General features: G+C 52.9%; 3 protein-coding genes across 3 annotated transcripts in view; 2 read left to right on the plus strand and 1 right to left on the minus strand.

The window, feature by feature from the left end:
• LOC147645291 (uncharacterized) overlaps positions 1–19,981 on the plus strand; it is a 409,208-nt gene that overhangs the window by 168,650 nt on the left and 220,577 nt on the right. Inside the window, 2 exon segments of the mRNA XM_086874768.1 lie at positions 3,015–3,456; positions 5,021–5,028. Of these exon segments, the coding sequence (XP_086730894.1) occupies positions 3,015–3,456; positions 5,021–5,028 (450 nt within the window).
• LOC111922621 (uncharacterized) overlaps positions 1–19,981 on the plus strand; it is an 813,543-nt gene that overhangs the window by 157,713 nt on the left and 635,849 nt on the right. The gene's annotated exons all lie outside the window — the stretch shown is intronic.
• LOC147645299 (olfactory receptor 14A16-like) lies at positions 14,064–14,996 on the minus strand. Its single transcript, XM_086874865.1, has one exon. The coding sequence runs from the start codon at positions 14,994–14,996 to the stop codon at positions 14,064–14,066; it is 933 nt and encodes a 310-aa protein (XP_086730991.1).

Here is a 19,981-nt window from a genome sequence, read left to right on the forward strand (position 1 = left end):
CTAGCTGGGATCATACTGGGAGTGACTGCAAAGGTGCTGGCTGGGACTGGAACCATGCTGGAGGTTACTGGGAACAACTGGGCCCATCCTGGGAGTGACAGGGAGTCACTCTGGCCATGAGTGGAATCATACTGGGAGGGCCTGGGTGTGACTGGAACCATACTGGGGGTGGCTGGGTGCAACAACTCATACTGGGGGTGACCGAGATTGTAGTGGGAGTGACTGGGATCATTCTGGAAGTGTTTTTCTGTAGATCTTACGTCTTTCTGGTCTCTTTTTATTCTCCTTCCTATCCTATGTACCTGGAATATTTTTGGATATCTTAATGTTACCCAAAATCTTAAGGGTTAACACTTTTTAGGTTAAATGAGCTAAGTTTGCAAAGTTAAGGCTATGGTAAGAGTTCTTTGTGCAGTTGGATGTTGTATTAAACCCTTTGCCATAGTTCCTTGATTGTCTGTATTTCGTCAGTTAAATTTTGTGTCATTTTGACCTCTTAGCTCAGTTGGTCAGAGCATGGTGCCAGTATCACCGAGTTTGTGGGTTCAATCCTTGTGTGGGCCATTATCTTAAGAGCTGGACTTGATGGTCCTTGTGGGTCCCTTCCTACCAAGAATATTCTTTGCATCTGTCCATGCTGAGAAGATCTGGTTGTTGTTTCTCCTGTGCACCAAATTCAAGCACAGGAACCTTTGGTTACCACCAGCATTGAAGTGTTCTGGGGTGTTACAGCCCTGCAGGCTCACAGTGTCCTCTTGTTTCCATAAGGCCCCAGAGTGTCCCACTGGTCCTTTGGTTCCATGGGCCCAAGAGTGCCACAACGATCCCCTTGGTTTCACAACTTCCCATGGTGTCACACTGGCCCCTTGGTTCCATAAGGATCTGGAGTGTCACACAGGTTTATGGCATTTGTCCTTGCTGCCCCTCACATCCCACTGCCCCACAAAGAGCCCCGAGCCACCCGTGAGGGACAGGCCCTGCTGGGCCAGGCCTGGGCTCAGGGCTTGGCCTTTCTGCTTCCTCCAACCCAGCCAAGGCTGGCTCAGCATTGCAGTTCCCTGCTCAGAGCCTCTGGCTCTCGGCAATCCTGGTCTCCAGGATCTGCTCTCACCAGTCCCTGGGGAGCCTTTGGCAGTCCCTGCCCACAGTCGGGCTGATTGAAGCTCCAAGGGACTTGGAGTTTTGCTTCTGACTCCTTGAGCAGCTTCTTCAGCCTGAAGGAGGGACATAGGAGGATCAGGGAAAGGAGAAAGAACCACAAGGTCAAGCACTCCCTGAATTCACAGGCCCCCACCTGTGGGATCATCACCCCCCATCCCAGAAGTGCCCGGGGAGGGGGAGCTCAGCCCAGATATTCTGGGCTGTCCCTGGATTGGGTTTTTTTGGGGGGATGTTTGAAGAATGAAGAACTCCAAAGCTGAGTGGAAATGGGGGAACTTTTTGGATTCCTGGCACTCCCAGCAGCCTGAAGAGGTCAGGGACCGAGTAGACAGGGGACCCCCAGTACAAGCATGAACCCCAGCAGCTGGGACAGGGAGGAACCCCTGAACACCAAAGGAGGGAGACCAGAGATGGGGAACACCTGGGAGGCATTTTCAGGGCTAAGTCCTGGTGTTTGGGAGGTTTTTATGGAGCCCATATCTTGGGTTGCAATGCAAGTTGTAACCAAAAGTATGTATTCTATCACCATCTGTTAAAACCAGGTAGAGCAGTTTTCTTTATCTCTTTCATCACCCATCCCTCATAACTGGGGGATATCTTCTGTTAATGGGCCAGCTGTTAAAACCAGGTGGGGCAGTGTTCTTTATCTCTTCCACCACCCATCCTTCCTCCAGGGGGATATCTTCTCTTAATGGGCCATTGAGTCTCAGTGCAGGACTGATAAAATGACATCATCCCATTGTGAGATGCTCCACCCAGGGGGAGGAGCCAAGCATTCCTGCATGGATATAATCTTATAATCAGAACACCACAGGCAGTCTTTCTCCACTGGATTCCCAGGGGAGAGACCAGACCCATCTACAGCACGGGAACTTCAGAGGTAAGCTACAATCTTCTATGGGATCATTGCTTCAACAGAACCACAGTTGTCACTCCAGGAGGACTGCAGCCACCATTTAATCAGACTGCTACCAGCACCCTGACCAACAGGGTATCAGGTTGTATTCTGACTCTGTTGGTGGGTTGTTTATTTGTTGTTGGGTTTTTTTTGTAGTGCTGTATTTTCATTTTCCTTTCTTTAGAAAAAAACTATTGTTCCTATTCCCAGACCATTACCTGAGAGCACTTTGATTTCAAGATTATAATTCAGAGGGGATGGGATGTTAACATTTTTATCAATTTAAATGGAGGTTTCTGCCTTCCTTAACAAACACCTTACCTTTCGAACCAAGACACCCCAGATGCCCCGATGACTTCTAAATATGGACTTGGTAAGAAGTACCATCAGAGTCCATGTGCTCATTCCTTGTTTTCTCCTAAACCAGGATTTCCCAATCCCAAACCTTGGCTGGATGGAGAAGGAGGCTGTGAGGAAGAGGAAGATGCCCCAGGACACCCAGGCAGGTGAGGAGGAAGTCAGTGCCCCTTTCTCCATCTCTCCTGCTCCATCTCCCAGCCCAGCCTGGCCCCCGGCTGCAGGACAGCCCCGCTGCCGACGCCGTCCTGCCGGGGACGCACTGGGGGGATCTCCTTCCCCTTGCCTCTGGCACGGAGGCAAATCCCATCCTCTCCTTGTCCTTCCTCCCCCAGACACGGAGCTGAGAATGGAGACCAGGGAGGACAAATCCCCTCGGGAGAGGCTCATGGAACAGGCTGTTTTGAGCAGCTCCACAGCACAGGAATCCAATGGGGAGGAAAATCCCCAGAGATCCTGCAGGAGGAGGGGCTCCAAAGCCATCCTAGGGTGCTCTGAGGAGGAAAGACCCACCCTGTGCCGGGAAGGCGGCCAGAGATCCAGCAGGGGCTCTGAGCTGGTGGTCCATGAGCGGCTTCAGGATGGGGAGAAGCGCTACAAGTGCTTGGAGTGTGGGAAGAGCTTCAGCCGAAGCAACTGCTTGATCCGCCACCAGATGATCCACACTGGGGAATGGGCCTACGAGTGTGGGGAATGTGGGAAGGGCTTCAGCTGCAGCTCCCACCTCATCATCCACCAGCGCGTCCACACTGGGGAGAGGCCCTATGAGTGTCCTGAGTGTGGGAAGAGGTTTCAGAGCAGCTCCAATCTCCTCAGGCACCAGCGGATTCACACGGATGAGAGACCTTTCCGTTGCCCCGACTGTGGGGAGGGCTTCAATCGAAACTCCAACCTCATCAGGCACCGACGCATCCACACTGGGGAGAGGCCCTACAAGTGTCCCCAGTGTGGGAAGAGCTTCAGCTGCGGCTCCCGCCTCAATACCCATAAACGTATCCACACTGGGGAGAGGCCCTACGAGTGTACCCAGTGTGGGAAGAGTTTCTCAGACAAATCTAACTTGACCAGACACCAACGGAGGCACCAGTAAGGGAAGCCCAGCGAGTGCCCCAAGTGCAGGAAAAGCTTTCTCCACAGCTCCAGCCTCATCCCCCCTTGGAGGACCAAGGTTAGGAGGAGACCTGGTGATCCATGTTCCCTGTGATCCATGCTGGGAAGACACCTGTACCTTTTCCTGCCCGTGGCAAGGACATGATGTGAGATTAAAGAACTTGAGAGTCTGACCATGGCCCTGTCATTATATTCAATCCCCTTTAGGTCATTACCAGGGGCAGGAAAAGGATTCCCTCTCTCTCACCAGAGGAGAAGAGTGTCCTTTCCAGGCAGGAGGAAATATGTGGCAGGGAAGAGGCCGTCCAGTAGTGTTGTAGTTTTCCCTGTAAATAGTTTGGTTTATCCCTTCTGTTACCAAAATTTTTTCTGTTCCTGTTTGTTTTTTATGTCATTACTGTTCTCAATAAATTCTTCTTATCCCAGCCCAGGATCTTTGCCTTTTGTGCTTTCCATGGGAGGCAGTTGGGAAGCTATTGGTGGCGCGGTTTTAGCAGGAGTAGGAAATTGGGGAATGCCATTCCTGAAGCCCAGCCTATGGAAACCAAGCATCCCAGCTGGTGCCAGGCCTGGTTGCCATGGCAGCAGCCTTGGGAGCGGGTCCCTGGCTGGGGGCTGCAGGAACCTCTTCCCTCTGGTGCCCAGGGCCAGGAGTGGAGGGAGCGGCTCAAGCTGAGGCGGTGTCATGGGGTGACTTTACCTTTAAGGTTGTTTTGAGAGCTAAGGAAGTTGAAGTTGCTAGGGACTGATGGGAGTCTTTTCTCCTGACCAATTATTGGTCATTACTGGGAATTGACAGCAGTTTTGACCATTGAAAAGTGAGATCAACTTGTGAACGCTACCTTAAGATGTAAAGCCAGAGTACTCTTGTCTTTCTTTGTTTTCTGGCTGTGAAAGGTAACAGAGCTCCAGGCCTCCCGTTCCCTGACTGCCCATGCGGCTGGGTGGGGGCTGGGCTGAGCCTGCCATGTCTCCCGGTCGGGAGATGGGGCCTGCGGGGCTTTCCCCTGGCTCTGGCCGGGCCAGGCCGGTTCCTGGCTCAGCTGCAGGTTTTGCTGTGACTAAATTCACCTGGGACTGCCGAGTGAAGAAAGAAAGGGGCTCTGAACCTGCGGTGAGCTGAGGCGGTGACTACACTTTCCAGAGCAGCCATGAAGAATCTTCTATCGAAGACAACTCCAGCCGCTGCTCCAGCAGAGATCACAGAACCACTTACAAAAGCCTGGGCAAGATTTTAACCCTTTCATTACCCAGATGAGACTTGCAGATTAATTTTTTTTTATCCAGAGAAAGAAAAAGAGAATAATCAACATATAAAGAGACTTTATAAAACTATCGGAGACAGTAAAGAAAAGAATTAAGTTTCAGAAGGGGTAGAGGACAAGAAAATGGTTTATGAGCTGAAATACCTTTCTCTTGAGGCTATGGGAATGGACAATAAGGTCTTGAAAAAACTCCTTTAATTCATGACAGAGTATATGGGGAGGAATGGAGTGTTCAAAGTGTGAATTTTGAATAAAAAGTAGAGTGATTGTGATGCAGTGAGGTGCTGGAACAGAGTGAAGCGAAAATTCGAAGCCTTGGGAGGCAATGAGAAAACTGTTTTCCAGTAGAGCTCACAAGGACAGATGAAGAAGACTTTTGCCTTTGAATAACTCATCCTTTAAATGCCATCCCTAGACTCATGGCCCATACACACCTCAGAGTGATGTGAAATGGGAGGAGTGAGCTCTGATACCAGCATTTCTGGGCAGCTGACATCAGAGCAATAGAAAACTATAACAGAAGTAGTTTTCTTGTGAGAAACTCTATAGATTAGCAGAAAGAGACTTCTGTTTCTCTACAAAGACTGATAAAAAGACTCTATCGAGAATTGGGACTGTTCTGGACACCAAAGTTCCAAGGTTCTTTGGTCTCTGTGTTGTCACGTGAACAAAAGAATGGTGGGTAGTAGGGAATAAAAAGAGTTTTCTGGAAGTTTATTCTGGTGTTCTTATTCTTATATTTTGTCAATAAACTTTCTTTATTCCTTTTAAGTTTTAAGCCTGTTTTGCTCTTGTTCTAATCCATATCTCACAGCAAAAAATAAGTAATTTTTTTTAGTTACTCATTTAAAACCATGACATTTAATTTTTGGAGAATGCAGGTAAAATAATTAGCAAATCTGGACCACTACGTTAATAGTGTTACTGTGAGATAAAAGGTTAATTAAGAGCAAAGCATGATTGTCTTAAATTTATATAGCAGTGATAGTAAAAGTCTCGGGGTGGAAAGTAGTGAATATTTGTTTCTTCTTTTCTGTCAATTTATTGTTTTAAGTTGTATATTAAATATAATTGATAATTTTTAGGTAGGGGTTCACAAGTTGAAGGGGTGGAAAGTCATGGGGTGACTTTACCTTTAAGGTGGTTTTGAGAGCTAAGGAAGATCCCCATGGGTCCCTCCCAACTCAGCCAATTGTGTGGCTCTGGGATCCCATGAGCTTGGGGATGGGACTGCAAATGTTTGCCATGGCAACGGGCTCTGGCTCCAGGCCTGAGCTGGTGTCCATGGAAACCACCCCTGGCATGGGGTCTCCATGGAGCTGCCAAGGGACTGACCATAGCAGCAGGGACTGTGATGGTTGTCATGGAAACAGACGATAGCAACAGGGGGATGGTGATGGTTGCCTACCAAGGATCAGATGTGTTACAGGCCCTCAGAAGGGCTCCATGGGAACATTCCAAAAGTCTCCAGGCTGTTCAAGAGCTGGGATGTCACAGGCACTCCAAGGGGCACCACAGAGACCTCCCAGGGGTTTCTGGGGATGCTGAAGAGCCGAGTGGTCAGACGCAGTCCCAGCAATTCCATGGTGACATCCCAGGGGACCTTGGGCTGCCAAGGCACCGTCTGCCACAGGCACTCCTGGGGCTGTGCTCTGAAAAGCCACTGCTGCTCCAGGAGCCTGACTGGGAAGCAATTGGCCCCAGCACCTTGGGGACAAGATAATAATGAAACAACTCTTCATGGCAGCAGAGACAAGGCAGGGGCAGAGGAAAGGGGAGAGCCAGGCCCAGGGGACATGGCTGCAATGGTGATGGCTGTGAGGTCAGTGCCACTGCAGCAGCCTGGCTGGCCCTCAGCAGACATTCTGGCCAGGAGGGTTGTGAGGGCACCCAGCACATCAGAGAACCCACACAACAGCAATTCCATCCTTGGGGAGGGGAGGGGCTTTCACTGTGTTAGGTTGCACAGAGCTCCTGCTCTGGGAGCAGTTCTGGGATGTGGCATCCATTTCTCTGGAAAAGCAGCTGCAGTTTTGTGCTACTCTGATTGTAAAATATTTCCTTCTTCTAACAAATCTAAATCCATTCTTCTTCAGCTTAATTAGATTGATCCCTGTCAATGCAAGATTTGGTAGAAAATAACTTTGACCAGTGTTTCCATTTTCACAGCCCATGGAGAGGACCCAAAAATCTCCCCGGATGGGGCTTGGAGACCTCATCACATAAGTAGCAGGTAGAGGCTGAGGGCCCTGGGCTGTGCAGCTGCAAGGCCCTGCCAGAGGCAACTTGTGCAGCCCTTTGGCCATGGCTGCTGGCCCTGGGCCTGAGGCCAGCAGGGGACAAGTGACCCTGGCAGCCCTGGGGCCTCATTGCCTCCTTGTCCCTGCTCAGCAGCCTGGCAGGGGCCGCCCCATGGTGCTGCCCTTGGCATTGCACATCCCCACATGCCAGTGGCCCGGGAAGAGCCCTGAGCAATGAGGGAGGGACAGCATCTGCCTTGCCAGGGGCTGGGGCTCAGCCCTTGGCCCTTGCCATTCCTGAAACACATCCAGCTTTGCTCAGCACCACAGACACCTTTCCCTTGCTTGTCCCCAGCTGCCATCAGGGCCTCCAGTCTTCTGCTCTGCCTGGAACCTGGGGACGCTTTCTCACTCGTGTCTCTCATTTCAACTACAAGAAACTTCAGTGTTTCCATCTGACTTGGAGCTCTTGAGGAGTTTCTGGAGCACACTGTGAGGGACTGAGTGTGATGCCAAGAGCCCCAAAGGCCCGAGAGGGTGATGAAAGTGCTGGTGCTGTGTCTGTGGTGCTGAGCTGGGCCGGGCTCCTGGCCCAGAGGCAGCTCCTGGCAAGGGCAGCGCTGCAGAGAGACAGCTCTGGCCAGGAGCAGCTCCTGAGCACAGCCCAGCAGGGTTGGGGCCCTGCCAGGGCAGCTCAGGGACACAGAGAGCAGGCCCAGACAGAGCTGCCAGGGGCTCAGCACTGGCAGGGGCTGTGGGATGTGCCAGAGGGGGCTGTGTCCCAGCAGCACCTCTGTGGCTGTGTCCTGGAGCCCCAGAGCAGCTGTGATGTCAGAAAGGGGCTGTGTGACAGCTCTGAGTGGGTTGTGTGAGGTCACTGTGCAGCTAGGGCACCATAGAGGAGATCTGTGACATCACAGATGCAGGTTGTGACATCATGACATAGCTGTATGACATCATAGACCTGGTTGTGAGGTCAAAGTATGTGCTGTGACATTACAGGGTATCTCTATGACATTCACAGAGATGGTTGTGTGACATCACTGATGGGATTATGACATCACAGAGCTGACTCTGGCATCATAAAGGATGGTGTGAGACCATTGAGCAGAGACTGCCATCATCAAGGGTGGCTCTGTGACATCACAGACCAGGATGTGACATCACAGAACAAACTGTGACATCACAGGTTGAATTTTTGACATCACAGTCTTCTGTGACATCACAATACAGCTCTATGACAACACATGACAACATCCCAGAGTTCATTCACTTAACAGAGCACAAACTTAACAGGACTTCAGTTATACCTTAACCTTAACTGAAACCTCAAATGTCACAATTTAGCAAAACAACAGCATTTACTGTATTTAAACCAACTTACAACCTATGACTTATCAAATTAGCAGAAGAATAATACTAAACAGTATTTTAATTAGCTCATAATTTGTATTAATCCTAACAATGGAGTAAAAGAAGAACACTAGGCAGCATTTAGCTTAGCTTATACCTCGTGACTCAACCTTCCTCACAGGCCTGCCTGACTCAGATCTCCAAGGCACTCCAGCCCCTCCCAGAGCAGCATTTCTGCCCCATTTGCCAGGGCACAGCACTGGTGTGTGCACACAGACACAAAGAGGCAGTGCAAGGCAGCTGTGAGAAATTCCCCTGCAGGGCAGGGAAATGCTCCCTGCCGATGCTTTGGCATCTCCCCAGCGGGCCAAGGGCTGAGCCTGGAGGAGTGGGGGGATCGGCCCAGGCTCCGTCCTTGTTCGGGGATGCCCCGAGTGCAGCAAACGGGAGAGTTCCCGGCTCACAGAGGCCCCACTCCGAGGGAGGTGGCTGGCCCAGGAGAGCTGCAAGGGGCTCCTTTTGGAGCGCTGTTTGTAGGGCCCCAAGAGAGGGGCTTCAGGCACAGCAATGTTTCATCCTGGCCACACCTGGCATCAACAGCTTTCATTGCAAGGCTGAGAACAGGGATGTTGTGCCACGCAGGGAACAGGAACAGTTCCCAGGGCTGCTCCTGAAGCAAGCAGGAGCTGCTTGGGCAGCAGCAGTGCCTGGGAGCAGACAGTGTTTCTGATGAGCTGCAGAGGAGCTGAGCCCAGGGGCTGTTGGCCAAGGCCCAGGCCCAAGGAGCATTTCTCAGCTGGCAGGGCGGCCTGAGAAGGGGAGGGGGGAATGCACCAGCACAGGGCCCCATGGAACCAAGGGACCATTGTGACACTGCAGGGCCCCATGGAACCAAGCAGAACATTCCGACACAGTGTGGCACCAGGTAACCAAGGATCTATTGTGATACCACAGGGCCCAATGGAACCAAGGGAACATGGAACAGGTCTGGCTTGGCCTGACTGGTGCAGCTGACCGGGGCATGTTGAGGGTCACTTCTCATCTGCTGCTGGAACACTGGGGCTATGTGCTTTCCTTCCTATGAAAAAGAACTGGGTGCTTCTCCAGGCACCCATGGCCAGAATTGGGATTTCACCTCCAAATTTCCTGATATTGAGGGATTGTTCCCATAGGAACATTGCTAGGAAAACTCTCTTGCAATGGTTCAGGAGGGTTACCTCTCATCTCCCCAGAAAACACTGGGAAGGCTCCGTGCTCTCCTTCTCATGGGAAGGAACTGTCCTTCTTCTGCAGGTTCCCATGGCCAAAACTGGGATTCCACCTCCAATATTCCCTACATCCAAAGACTGCTCCCAGATGAAATCTGCCATTACTGACAAGTCTGTCAGGGTTGTCTGTCAGCCTTGGCCTCCTGATATCCAGCTCTCACCTGCCTTCCAAACCCTGGGGCTCTGTGCTTTCCTTCCTATGGGAAAGAACTGTCCTTCTCAGCCAGGTGTCCATGGCCAGAACTGAGATTCCACCTCCAGCTTTGCCTGTTGTGAGAGACTGGAGGAGATTGTTGGCTGGAAACATTTTGTGTTTCAAAGGGGAGGAAGGGTCAGGTCCAGCCTTGTCGTGCCCTGTAACCCCAGCACTGCACTGCCCTGGAACCCCAATCCCCCCAGAGCCTCTATCCCAGCCCTGCAGTGTCTGCCAGTCCCTGGCACACCAAAGGCAATGCTCCACACCCACCTCTGGAGCCCCCAGCCCAGCTCCTGAGTGACCAAATGATGGGAAATCCCACCTGGGGAAAGGGCCCAGGAAGACCAAGGGGAACTTAAGGCTGACTACAAGGCAAACACACATCTTGACCCTACCTCCTCTTGGAATTTCTATCTGAATCCAGGCGTTGGTATCTCTGTGTGTGTTTCTTTAAGGCTTTTTTGTCTTTCTTTCATTTTGTGTTTGCTATTTCTGTCCTCTTGCTAACTTTGAGAAACTTAAAATGAACACGCTTAGAGCTTGTGGAGTTGAATGGGCCAAGTTAATGTTTTGAGAAGTTTTTTGTTTATTGAATGTCATATTAAACCATTTGTCAAAGTTTCTCTGATTTTTTATAGTTGCCAGTAAAGGCTGTTTTGTTGTTTTGAGCTCCTCAGAATCTCTTGCTGGTATTTCTCCAGTGCATCCAACTCAGAAGACACAAAAAATTGTAATTCCTTTTAAATGTCTCCTTGAGAGAGTTGTCTGGGGGACGAGGGTACTGCTTGGTGGCAGCCCTGCATTTCCCTCCTCTGGTCTTGGTCTCCAGCACAGCCATGGAGGCTCTTTGGGCTCTGGACTTTTCCTGCAGCCACCAAGAGAGGCTTAGCCCTGCCTTTGGCACAGCCAGCCCTGGCCAGCACAGGCCATGCACAGCAATTCCTTTTCTGTGCCTGGCCTTGCTGCCAGCCCTGGCAGCGGCTCCATGGCCCCTTTGTGCCCCGCTGGCCCAGCCATGGTGCCCCAGCCCCTGTGCAGGCCCAGCCCAGGGCAGGAGCATTGCAGGTGGGCACAGCCCCTGTGCTGTGGTGCCCACAGCAGCCCTGGGGCTCTGTGCCCCATGGCCTCCCTGCTGGGCAGCCTCTCCCAGCTCCTGCAGAGCCTTTGGCACCTGTGGGCCTGCACACACAGCCCTGCCCCGGGCTCTGCCGGGCTCTGGGCCAGCACAGAGGCTGGGCAGGGCTGGCCATGGCCAGCAACAGGCCCTGAGCCCACAGGAGGATGGAGCTGGGCCACGGCCAAACTCAGCACAAGCCAAGCCTGGGGTCAGCAGCCAGGGCTGCCAACACCTGGGGACAGAGCCTGGTGGTGACAAATGTCCTGGGTCCCCTCCCTGCTCTGCTCATGCCACCAAGGGCACAGAGCAGCCTCCTCTCTCGGCCACTTGCCTGTTTTCAATCCCTTGCCCTGCAGGCGCTGTCCCTGCCCCACAAGGCCTGGGCTGGGTCCTGCCCCTGCACGCTCACACAGGCTGAGATGGACACTGCTGGTTTCTCTGGCAGGCTCTCTGAGCCCAGCCCAGCTCCCTCCAAGCTGTCCCAGCTGCCCTGAGCTCTCAGCAGCACCCAGGGCCTCTCCCCAGCACAGCCCAGCTGGCTCTGGCCCCACAGCTCTGCTCAGGGCCGGCTGCTCTGGGCACTGCCCCACGGCCTCAGCCCCTCTGCAGGGCACAGCAGCAGCTGCAGCTCAGAGAGGCCTCAGCCCCAGCCATGGGGAAGGTGCTTGGCCAAGGGAAAAGGAGGCTCCCTGGGTGCCCTGCTCCCCTCTCCCTGAGGTGCTGAGAGCTCTGCAGCCCCTCCTGCCATCCCATCTGCCCAGGCCAGCACAAGAGCCCTGGTCTTGGGGCTCTCAGGAGCTGCTCCTGCTCCAGGCCCAGGGCCCATCCCAGAGCTGGGATAGCCAGAAAGCTGTGCCCATTTCTGTTCATTCCTGTTCTAAGGAGGACGGATCCTCAGCCACCTGGAGAATGCTAATGAATTTTGCTACTCCAGAGGCCACCTCTTCCTTGGGCTCATGGAACCAAGAGGCCCCTGTGACACTGCAGGGCCTTGTGGAACCATGCAGAGCATTGTGACAGAGCAGGACCTCGTGTCAAGATGGGGCCATTGGGACACTGCAGGGCCCTATGGAACCAAGGGGCCAGTGTTGCTCCTCAGGGACTCATGGAATGAAGGAAACATGTTTGAAACTGTGGTGCCCTTGGGACCAAGAGGCCATGGTGACACTGTGGAACCAAGGAGAGCATTGCTGCACTGAGAGACCTCATGGAAGCAAAGATCCACTGAGACACTGCAGGGTGTTGGGGGACCAAGGTGCCATTGTGACACTGCGGGGCCCAAGAATCCAAGGGACGTTGTGACACCAAGAGGTCCCATGGAACCAAAGGGACATTGTGACCCTGGGAGGCCTCATGGAATCCTGGAGACCATTGTGACACTCTAGGGCCCCATGGAACTGTGGTGACACCAGGTTGGCTGGGAGTGTTGATGTGCTGCAGGGTAGGGGGGCTCTGCACAGGCAGCTGGACAGGCTGGACCCAGGGCCCAAACCCAACAAGGTGAGGTTTAACAAGTCCAAGTGCCGGGTCCTGCACTTTGGCCCCAACAACCCCTGCAGTGCTACAGGCTGGGGACAGAGTGGCTGGACAGCAGCCAGGCAGAAAGGGAGCTGGGGCACTGATGGACAGCAGGCTGGGCATGAGCCAGCAGTGTGCCCAGGTGGCCAAGGAGGCCAATGGCTCCTGGCCTGGATCAGGAACAGTGTGGCCAGCAGGAGCAGGGCAGGGATTCTTCCCCTGTGCTCAGCACTGATTGGGCAGCACCTGAAACGCTGTGTCCACTTCTGGGCCCCCAATTTAGGAAGGCCATGGATGGGCTGGAGGTTGTCCAGAGAAGGGCAACAAGGCTGGTGAGGGGTCTGGAGCACAAGTCCTGTGAGGAGCAGATGAGGGAGCTGGGGTTATTAATCAAAATGAATAGGAAATCTGGAGCAGGAAGAGTAAAGAAAGCAAAGGTGAAGCAAAGGAAATGCTCAGGTCAGTTTGGGGGTGGCTGCCAGGCAGCCCTGGCTCTGAGCAACAACGTCTGCAGTGGCACAGGAAACTCACAGCTCATGGGAACAAACTTTCTGTGTGACTTCAGAGGCCACGACAAACCTGAGTGGTTTCCCTCCCATCCCCCAGCCCTGCCTGGCCCCAGGGGCTGATGGCATTTGTGCTCCCTCAGGTTCATCTCCCCACAGCAGCACCATGGGGGTGCTGACACCTGCTCTGGGCAGTGCAAACAGGGGCTCCTGAGCCAGTGCTGCCGTGTCTGTGCCTGCAAGGATGCAGCACCTCTCTGGGCTGGGGGAGAGGCCAGGGCTGCACAGGGGGGATGTTGTTGGCAGCTCCATGAGGACGCTCTGGGACGCTGCCCTGGGGTGTCCAGAGCAGTGGGGATGGATCAGCCCCTGCTCTGCTGCTCCTTCCCATCTCCCCCAGGGACCTTGCAGAGCCCCAGCCATGCTGTTTGCCCCCAGCCTGCCCACGGCCAGCCTGGGGCTGCTCACGGGGGTTTTCTGTGCTGAGCTTTGGCCTGGCCGTGTTCTTGAGAGAGCCTGGGCAAGGAGCCTGGAGCCCCCAGGCCCTGCCCTGAGGCGTCAGCGCTGCCCCAGCAGTGCCCATGGCCTGTCCCTGCTGCAGCCCCGGCACTGCCACCCCCAGGGCTGTGCCCGGCCCCGAGAGCACTCGGGCCCTGCAGCAACACCAGGGCCAGGAGGGCAGCGGGGCAGTGGCACGGGAGCAGCACTGGCAACACCAAGTGCTGCTGCTCCTGGGCACAGCTGCTGTGCCAGCACTGATCTGCCCCCAGCTCTGCACACAGACACTGCTGCTGCAGCTCCAGAGAAGGGAACAAAAGAGGAATCTCTGGAGAAAACTTTGCTGGGAGATCCTTTAGTTCCTTTAAAGCCACCAAGAGCACAAGTCCTCATTGACACAGTCTGAGGCCACAGGGAAGGTGGAGAGGGAAACAAAATGAGAAATGGCACAAACAATGACATTTCTTTGTGGACAAGATTATAAAAGGAAAGCACAGAAAACCTCCAAAATTAAACCAACAGGAAGTAGCAAAGATGATTTTTATTACAAGTGATTTGCAGAAATGTGCCAGCAGTTTAATGTTTCAGAAACCATCCAGTGATCATTCTCCACACTGCAGCCTTGAGCTCCTGGTTCCTCAGGCTGTAGATGAGGGGGTTCAGGGCTGGAGGCACCACCGAGTACAGAACTGACACCACCAGATCCAGGGATGGGGAGGAGATGGAGGGGGGCTTCAAGTGAGCAACTATGATAGTGATGAAGAACAGGAAGACCACAGCCAGGTGAGGGAGGCAGGTGGAAAAGGCTTTGTGCCGTCCCTGCTCAGAGGGGATCCTCAGCACAGCCCTGAAGATCTGCACATAGGAGAAAACAATGAACACAAAACAGCCAAGTCCTAAACCGATAGTAACTACAATGAGCCCAAGTTCCCTGAGGTTTGAGTGTAAACAGGAGAGCTTGAGGATGTGTGGAATTTCACAGAAGAACTGGCCCAGGGCATTGCCATGGCAGAGGGGCAGAGAAAATGTATTGGCCGTGTGCATGAGAGCATTGAGAAAGGCACTGGCCCAGGCAGCTGCTGCCATGTGGGCACAAGCTCTGCTGCCCAGGAGGGTCTCATAGTGCAGGGGTTTGCAGATGGACACGTAGCGGTCGTAGCACATGATGGTCAGGAGGGAAAGCTCTGCTCCAAGGAAGAAGAGAAGGAAAAAGAGCTGTGCAGCACATCCTGTGTAGGAGATGTGTCTGGTGTCCCAGAGGGAATTGTGCATGACTTTGGGCACAGTGGTGCAGATGGAGCCCAGGTCAGTGAGGGCCAGGTTGAGCAGGAAGAAGAACATGGGGCTGTGCAGGTGGTGGCTGCAGGCTACGGCGCTGATGATGAGGCCGTTGCCCAGGAGGGCAGCCAGGGAGATGCCCAGGAAGAGGCAGAAGTGCAGGAGCTGCAGCTGCCGCGTGTCTGCCAATGCCAGCAGGAGGAAGTGGCTGATGGAGCTGCTGTTGGACATTTGCTGTGGCTGCACATGGGGACCTGTTCATGAAGAAAAAGAGCAGTGACAAATCAGGAGAGGCTGGGACTCACCCACCCTTGTTCCTGCTCTGGGAAAACTTCACCCAGGTCCCTGACTGAGCTCCAGCTGTGCTGTCTGAGTGTGCCAGGAGCAGCCAGGCTTGTGCCTGGGGGCTCTCCAGCAGCCATCCCTGCCCTGCTGCCCTGGGTTTGTGGCCATGCAGGAGAGGGACAAGGCTGGAAATTCAGGATTTGTCAGGGGAATCACTCCTAATGCAGGAAGGCTTGTTGCCATCTGCACACACACTTCTAAAGTATAGCAGGAGTTGGTTTTAGGAATTGTTTTACTGCCCACAGATCATTCCTGGTTCTCTGAGGTCAGAAATCCCCAGCATTTCTGCTGCACTCAGAATTTCCCACCGAGAGATGTGAGAGGCAAAGGATTCCCTGTGGCTTAGGGAAGGTGAGGGTCTGGATGGGCTTGTTCCCAACTGCCCTGGGTTTGCACCTTTGGCTGGAATCAGAGCACAATCACACTCCTGTGTCACCCTGGCATAAACCAGACCCTGCCCAGAGCAGAGGGATCCCTGAATGTCTCACCCTCTCTAAAGGTGTCTGGGCAAGGTCTCAGCACCCCCCTCTGCCAAGGACACTCACGGCTCCCTTGGCAGAGCCAACAGCATTTCCTCAGCTGTGGCATCTCTGCCCTTCCCCATGGGACATTCAGGGAACTCTGAGAGGCTCTGGCACAGATTTGCAGCCAGGAGGGCAGCTCAGAGCTTGGAAGGACACAGCAAGGAGATCCCCAGGTGTGCCCATGATGGGATCTCAGGGAGGGGGCTCAGCTCATTCCCCTTTGCCATGGACTGCTTTGCCCACAGCCCCACAGGTGACAGGGAAGCTGGGACACCCCATTCCCATGGACACACCTGCCTGGCAGCAATCCCAAGGGCAGGGCCTGACTCAGCTGCTGCAGATGCCAGAGCCTCCCTGAGAGCCCCAGATACCAATGACAATATCAGAGCAGTGCATTTAGGCTGTTTAGGAGGCTCCCAGCAGAGAGACTGAGCACCCAAACTTACAATTCTGGCATCTCTGTAAATGTTCCAACATTACTTTGCTGATCCTGTTGTGTCCCTTTCAACTCAGAATGTTCTGTGATTCTGGGAATACAATTCCTCTTCTGCTTCTCTCATCCCCCTGTTGTCTATAATCAAAAGAGAAAAATAACCTTCTGCAACAGTGTTAGAAGAGTAAAGTAAAAACCAGACCTTTTTTGGAAGCTTCTGGGTGTCCCAGTGGGGATGGGGCATACCCGGTCCCTTATTTCAACAATTTATTAAGGTTGATTAATTAGGATATTTAACAGAAACATTCAATAGGAGATTCAGCTGCCCCAGTTACACACCCCAGGGTCAACCCACTGGAGTAGGTCCAAGGGTTCCTTTGCCCCACTTTTTGTTATGACTGCTCACATTCTGGTTAAAATACAAATTCTTGTAGCTGCTGTCCCTGATGATAAGACTATACAGTATTTCTGAAATGTATTTAGAAGGTCAGATAATTATTCTAAATTCTAAGAGAAAGGTTAGGAAATATACTAGAGTTAATTAAGGATAATAGTTACATAAGTATATACTAGTAGTTCACTAGAGTTAATTAAAGATTATAATTTTATAACTATATAATAATAGTTTACGGATCTAAAAATGTATTAAAAGTTTATAAAAAGCAAAAATCTTTTTGTCATCATCCCAGCTTTCCCACCCTGCTTAAAGCAAGACATTGAAAACAGTCTCAGGAAAGCTCCTGATCTTTACAGCAATCCCAGGCTCACCTTCTTTTGGGAAGTGTCCTCTGGAGCTGTGCCCAGGCAGGTCTGGAGCTGGGAGCAGCCCTGCCCCACACAGCCCCTCTCAGCAGCAGCCCCTGCCCTGCTCAGGGTGGCTCCTTCCCCCCACAGCTTCTCCCCAGCGCTGGGAGCAGCTCCCCGGGCCGGCTGAGAGCTGTCCCTGGCAGGCAGCAGAGTCCCTGCCCCAGCACAGCGCCCTGGGCTGCAGGACCCTGCTCTGCAGGACAGCCCTGGGCACCCCTGGCTGCTCTGCACAAGGGACAGGCAGAGAATGTACTCACAGAGTCTGTAGGCACTGGCATGTTCCAGCTTGAGGAGATGCCTCCAGGAGCTGCAGCTGCATTGTCCTGCAGCCAGAGGCTTCCTGTGCCAAGGGCTGGCAGGGATTCTGCCCCAGGCACTTCTCAGCCCCTTCCCAGCCCTGACTGATTGAAGCTCTCTGTGCCTCTGGGCTGTGCCCAGGGTGGCTGCAGACAGTGCCCCAGCCCTGCTGGGCTGGCAGAAGAGCTGCTCAGCAAGAGAAATGTGCTTTTGAAGCTCTTCTTGGTTTCCAGCAGCTGCCTCTGTGCCAGGAGCCTGGCCCAGCTCAGCAGCACAGACACAGCAGCAGGACTTTAATGAGCCTCTTGGGGCTTTGTGCTGAGGCCCTGAACATCAGTCCCTGACAGGGAGGGGAAGAAAGCTCTCAAGAACTCCAAGTCAGAATCCAACTCCAAAGTTTCTTTCACTTTTAATGGGTCCCACTGAGGGATGTGACTGAGAAAGTGTCCCCAGGCCCCAGGCAGAGCAGAGAACTGGAGGCACTGATGACAGCTGGGGACAAAGAGAAGCCAAGGCTTGGTGCCCTGGGCCACAGCAGCCAATGCTGTGCCAGCAAGGGCTGTGAGGAGACACCTTGTCCTGAGGCCCTGGGGCCTCCTGGCACAGCCCCAGCAAGGCTGGCCACTGTCACCCCCTTGGCCTGCCCTCAGCGTCCCCCCTAGCCCACATGCCAGTGGCCTCAGGGATCTGCTGGAAGGAGTCCCTGGGGAGCCTTGCTCAGGAATGGCCCTGGGGGCTCCTTCATGCTCCCAGGGACTGCAGCTTTTTCAAAGGACTTTGGCTTTTGCTTTGGAGTCTCTGAGAGCTTTGTGCAATCCTGGCCTCCAATTATCTGCTGTAATTAGTCCCTTGAGAGCCTTTGTCAGTAACAACACTCAGTGGGGCTCATTAATGCTTCAAGGTACTTCAGGTTCTTAAGGCACTTTCCTTTTTTCTTCCCACCCTGAGTCTTTGAGAAGTTTGTGCAATCCTGGCCCCAATTATCTGCTTTAACGAGTCCCTTGGGAGCTTTGCATTGACACTCAGTGGGGCTCATCAATACTTTGAGATACTCAGGGCTTTTTCAGCTACTTTGGATTCTCCTTCCCACACTGAGTCTCTGAGAGGTTTTTGTGCAATCCTGGCCTCCAGTTCTCTCCTCCAAGGAGTCCATGAGGAGCCTGTGCTGGGGATGGACCTCAGTGGGACCCATTAATGCTTGGAGACACTTTGGGTCTTTCCTTGACCTTGACTCTTGGAAAGGTTTGTGCAATCTCCTCTCAGGCCCTGAGGTTCAAGGGCTCAGCTCCAAATGCACCACGGGACTCATTAGGATCAAGCAAATCCTAACAAACCATGGCTGTGCCTTCATTTCCCTCTGGTCTGGTGCAATTCTTAGGAAAGTTTCCTACAATAGTTCTGGAGAAATAGTTCAAAGAGCTTCTAAGAAATATGTATTCCTATTTTAAAGGGTGTCTTTTATTCCTGTTCTCTTTAGAGCAGAGGTGATTGCAGCATTCAGTGATGGATATTGATCCAGGGTCTCTCCTAAGGAGGTCTGGCCAGGTCAGAGAAGCTGTGCCTTGAGGTCTGACCCAGTGGGGACAACCTTGCTCCACATTCCCCAGCCCCATCCTGTCTCTCCTCACTCCCCTGGGACCTGCTTTGCTCACAGAACTGGCTGCACTCAGGCAAAGAGGGGTTTTCCTTCTTTGATTTTAGCAATCTAAAACTGCTGAGTTTCCCCATGGAAAACAGACACCCTCCTCAAGTGTGTGCCAAGCCCAAGGTGCCACCAAGGAGGTTCCCCTTCCCCAAGGCAGAGCCACACAAGGAATGTTTCAGACACACAGGGAGTTCTACAATAAACACAACCCCAGAGTTGGCTGAAGGCAGAATTAGAGCAGCTGCTGAAGGACAGACAAGCTTTGAACTCCTTGCAGCTGAAAGCACCAAGTGGGTTGTTGGGAGGTGTGTGAGTGAGGCAAGAGTGAGGGAAGGGAAATGCAGAGAGCCCTGGAAGTGTTTCTGTGCAGACAGGCTGCTGCAAGGGCAGCGTTGGACTTCTCTGGGGGGAACTGTGAGGGGGGGTCGGTGCGAAGAGACCTCCCCAGTGACCTCACAGTACACCCTGTGATGTCACACAGCCACTTGTGATGTCACAGCCCACTTGCTGATGTCACACAACCTGCCCCTGGTTGTCACACCACCATTCTGTGATGTCACACTGTCTCTTACATGTCACAAAACCACCTCATGATGTCACATATCCTTCCATAATGTCACACAGCCACGTTTGATTTCACAGTTCACTCGATGATCTCACAGTTGGCACTTTCATGTCATACAACCTGTCCTGAGATGTCACATGGCTTTTCTGGGATGTCACTGCCCACTCTAGGATTTCATATCACAACCATGTGGCTTCACAGCCTGGTCTGTGATGTCACACAATCAATCAGTGATGGCACAGCCTGCTCTGTGGTGTCATGTATATGTCTAATGTCACAGTCCTCTCTGTGATGTCACAGCTGTTGCTGCTAAAGATCAATAGATCACACGGACACAGGTTGAGGTGTGGTGCAAGAAAGAGCAGAGTTTATTTTTCCTCCCCGGATTTATAGGCTTCTGACCATGGCCAGGGATTGGATGGTCAGGATAACACTTTCCCCCTGCACTGGCCATGAGAGATGCTCATCACAAGACGTGTAACAGAAAGAATGTACACATATCTATGTTTACAGTTACTGTCCTGGGAAAGTCTTTAGAAAACTATGTTAGCAAGCTCAGAATCTGAGTTTTCAGGGCGACACACAGCCTTCTCTGTGCTG

This window comes from Cyanistes caeruleus, unplaced genomic scaffold (genome assembly GCF_971803275.1).
Source record: "Cyanistes caeruleus unplaced genomic scaffold, bCyaCae1.hap1.1 HAP1_SUPER_30, whole genome shotgun sequence".
Lineage (NCBI taxonomy): Eukaryota > Metazoa > Chordata > Aves > Passeriformes > Paridae > Cyanistes > Cyanistes caeruleus.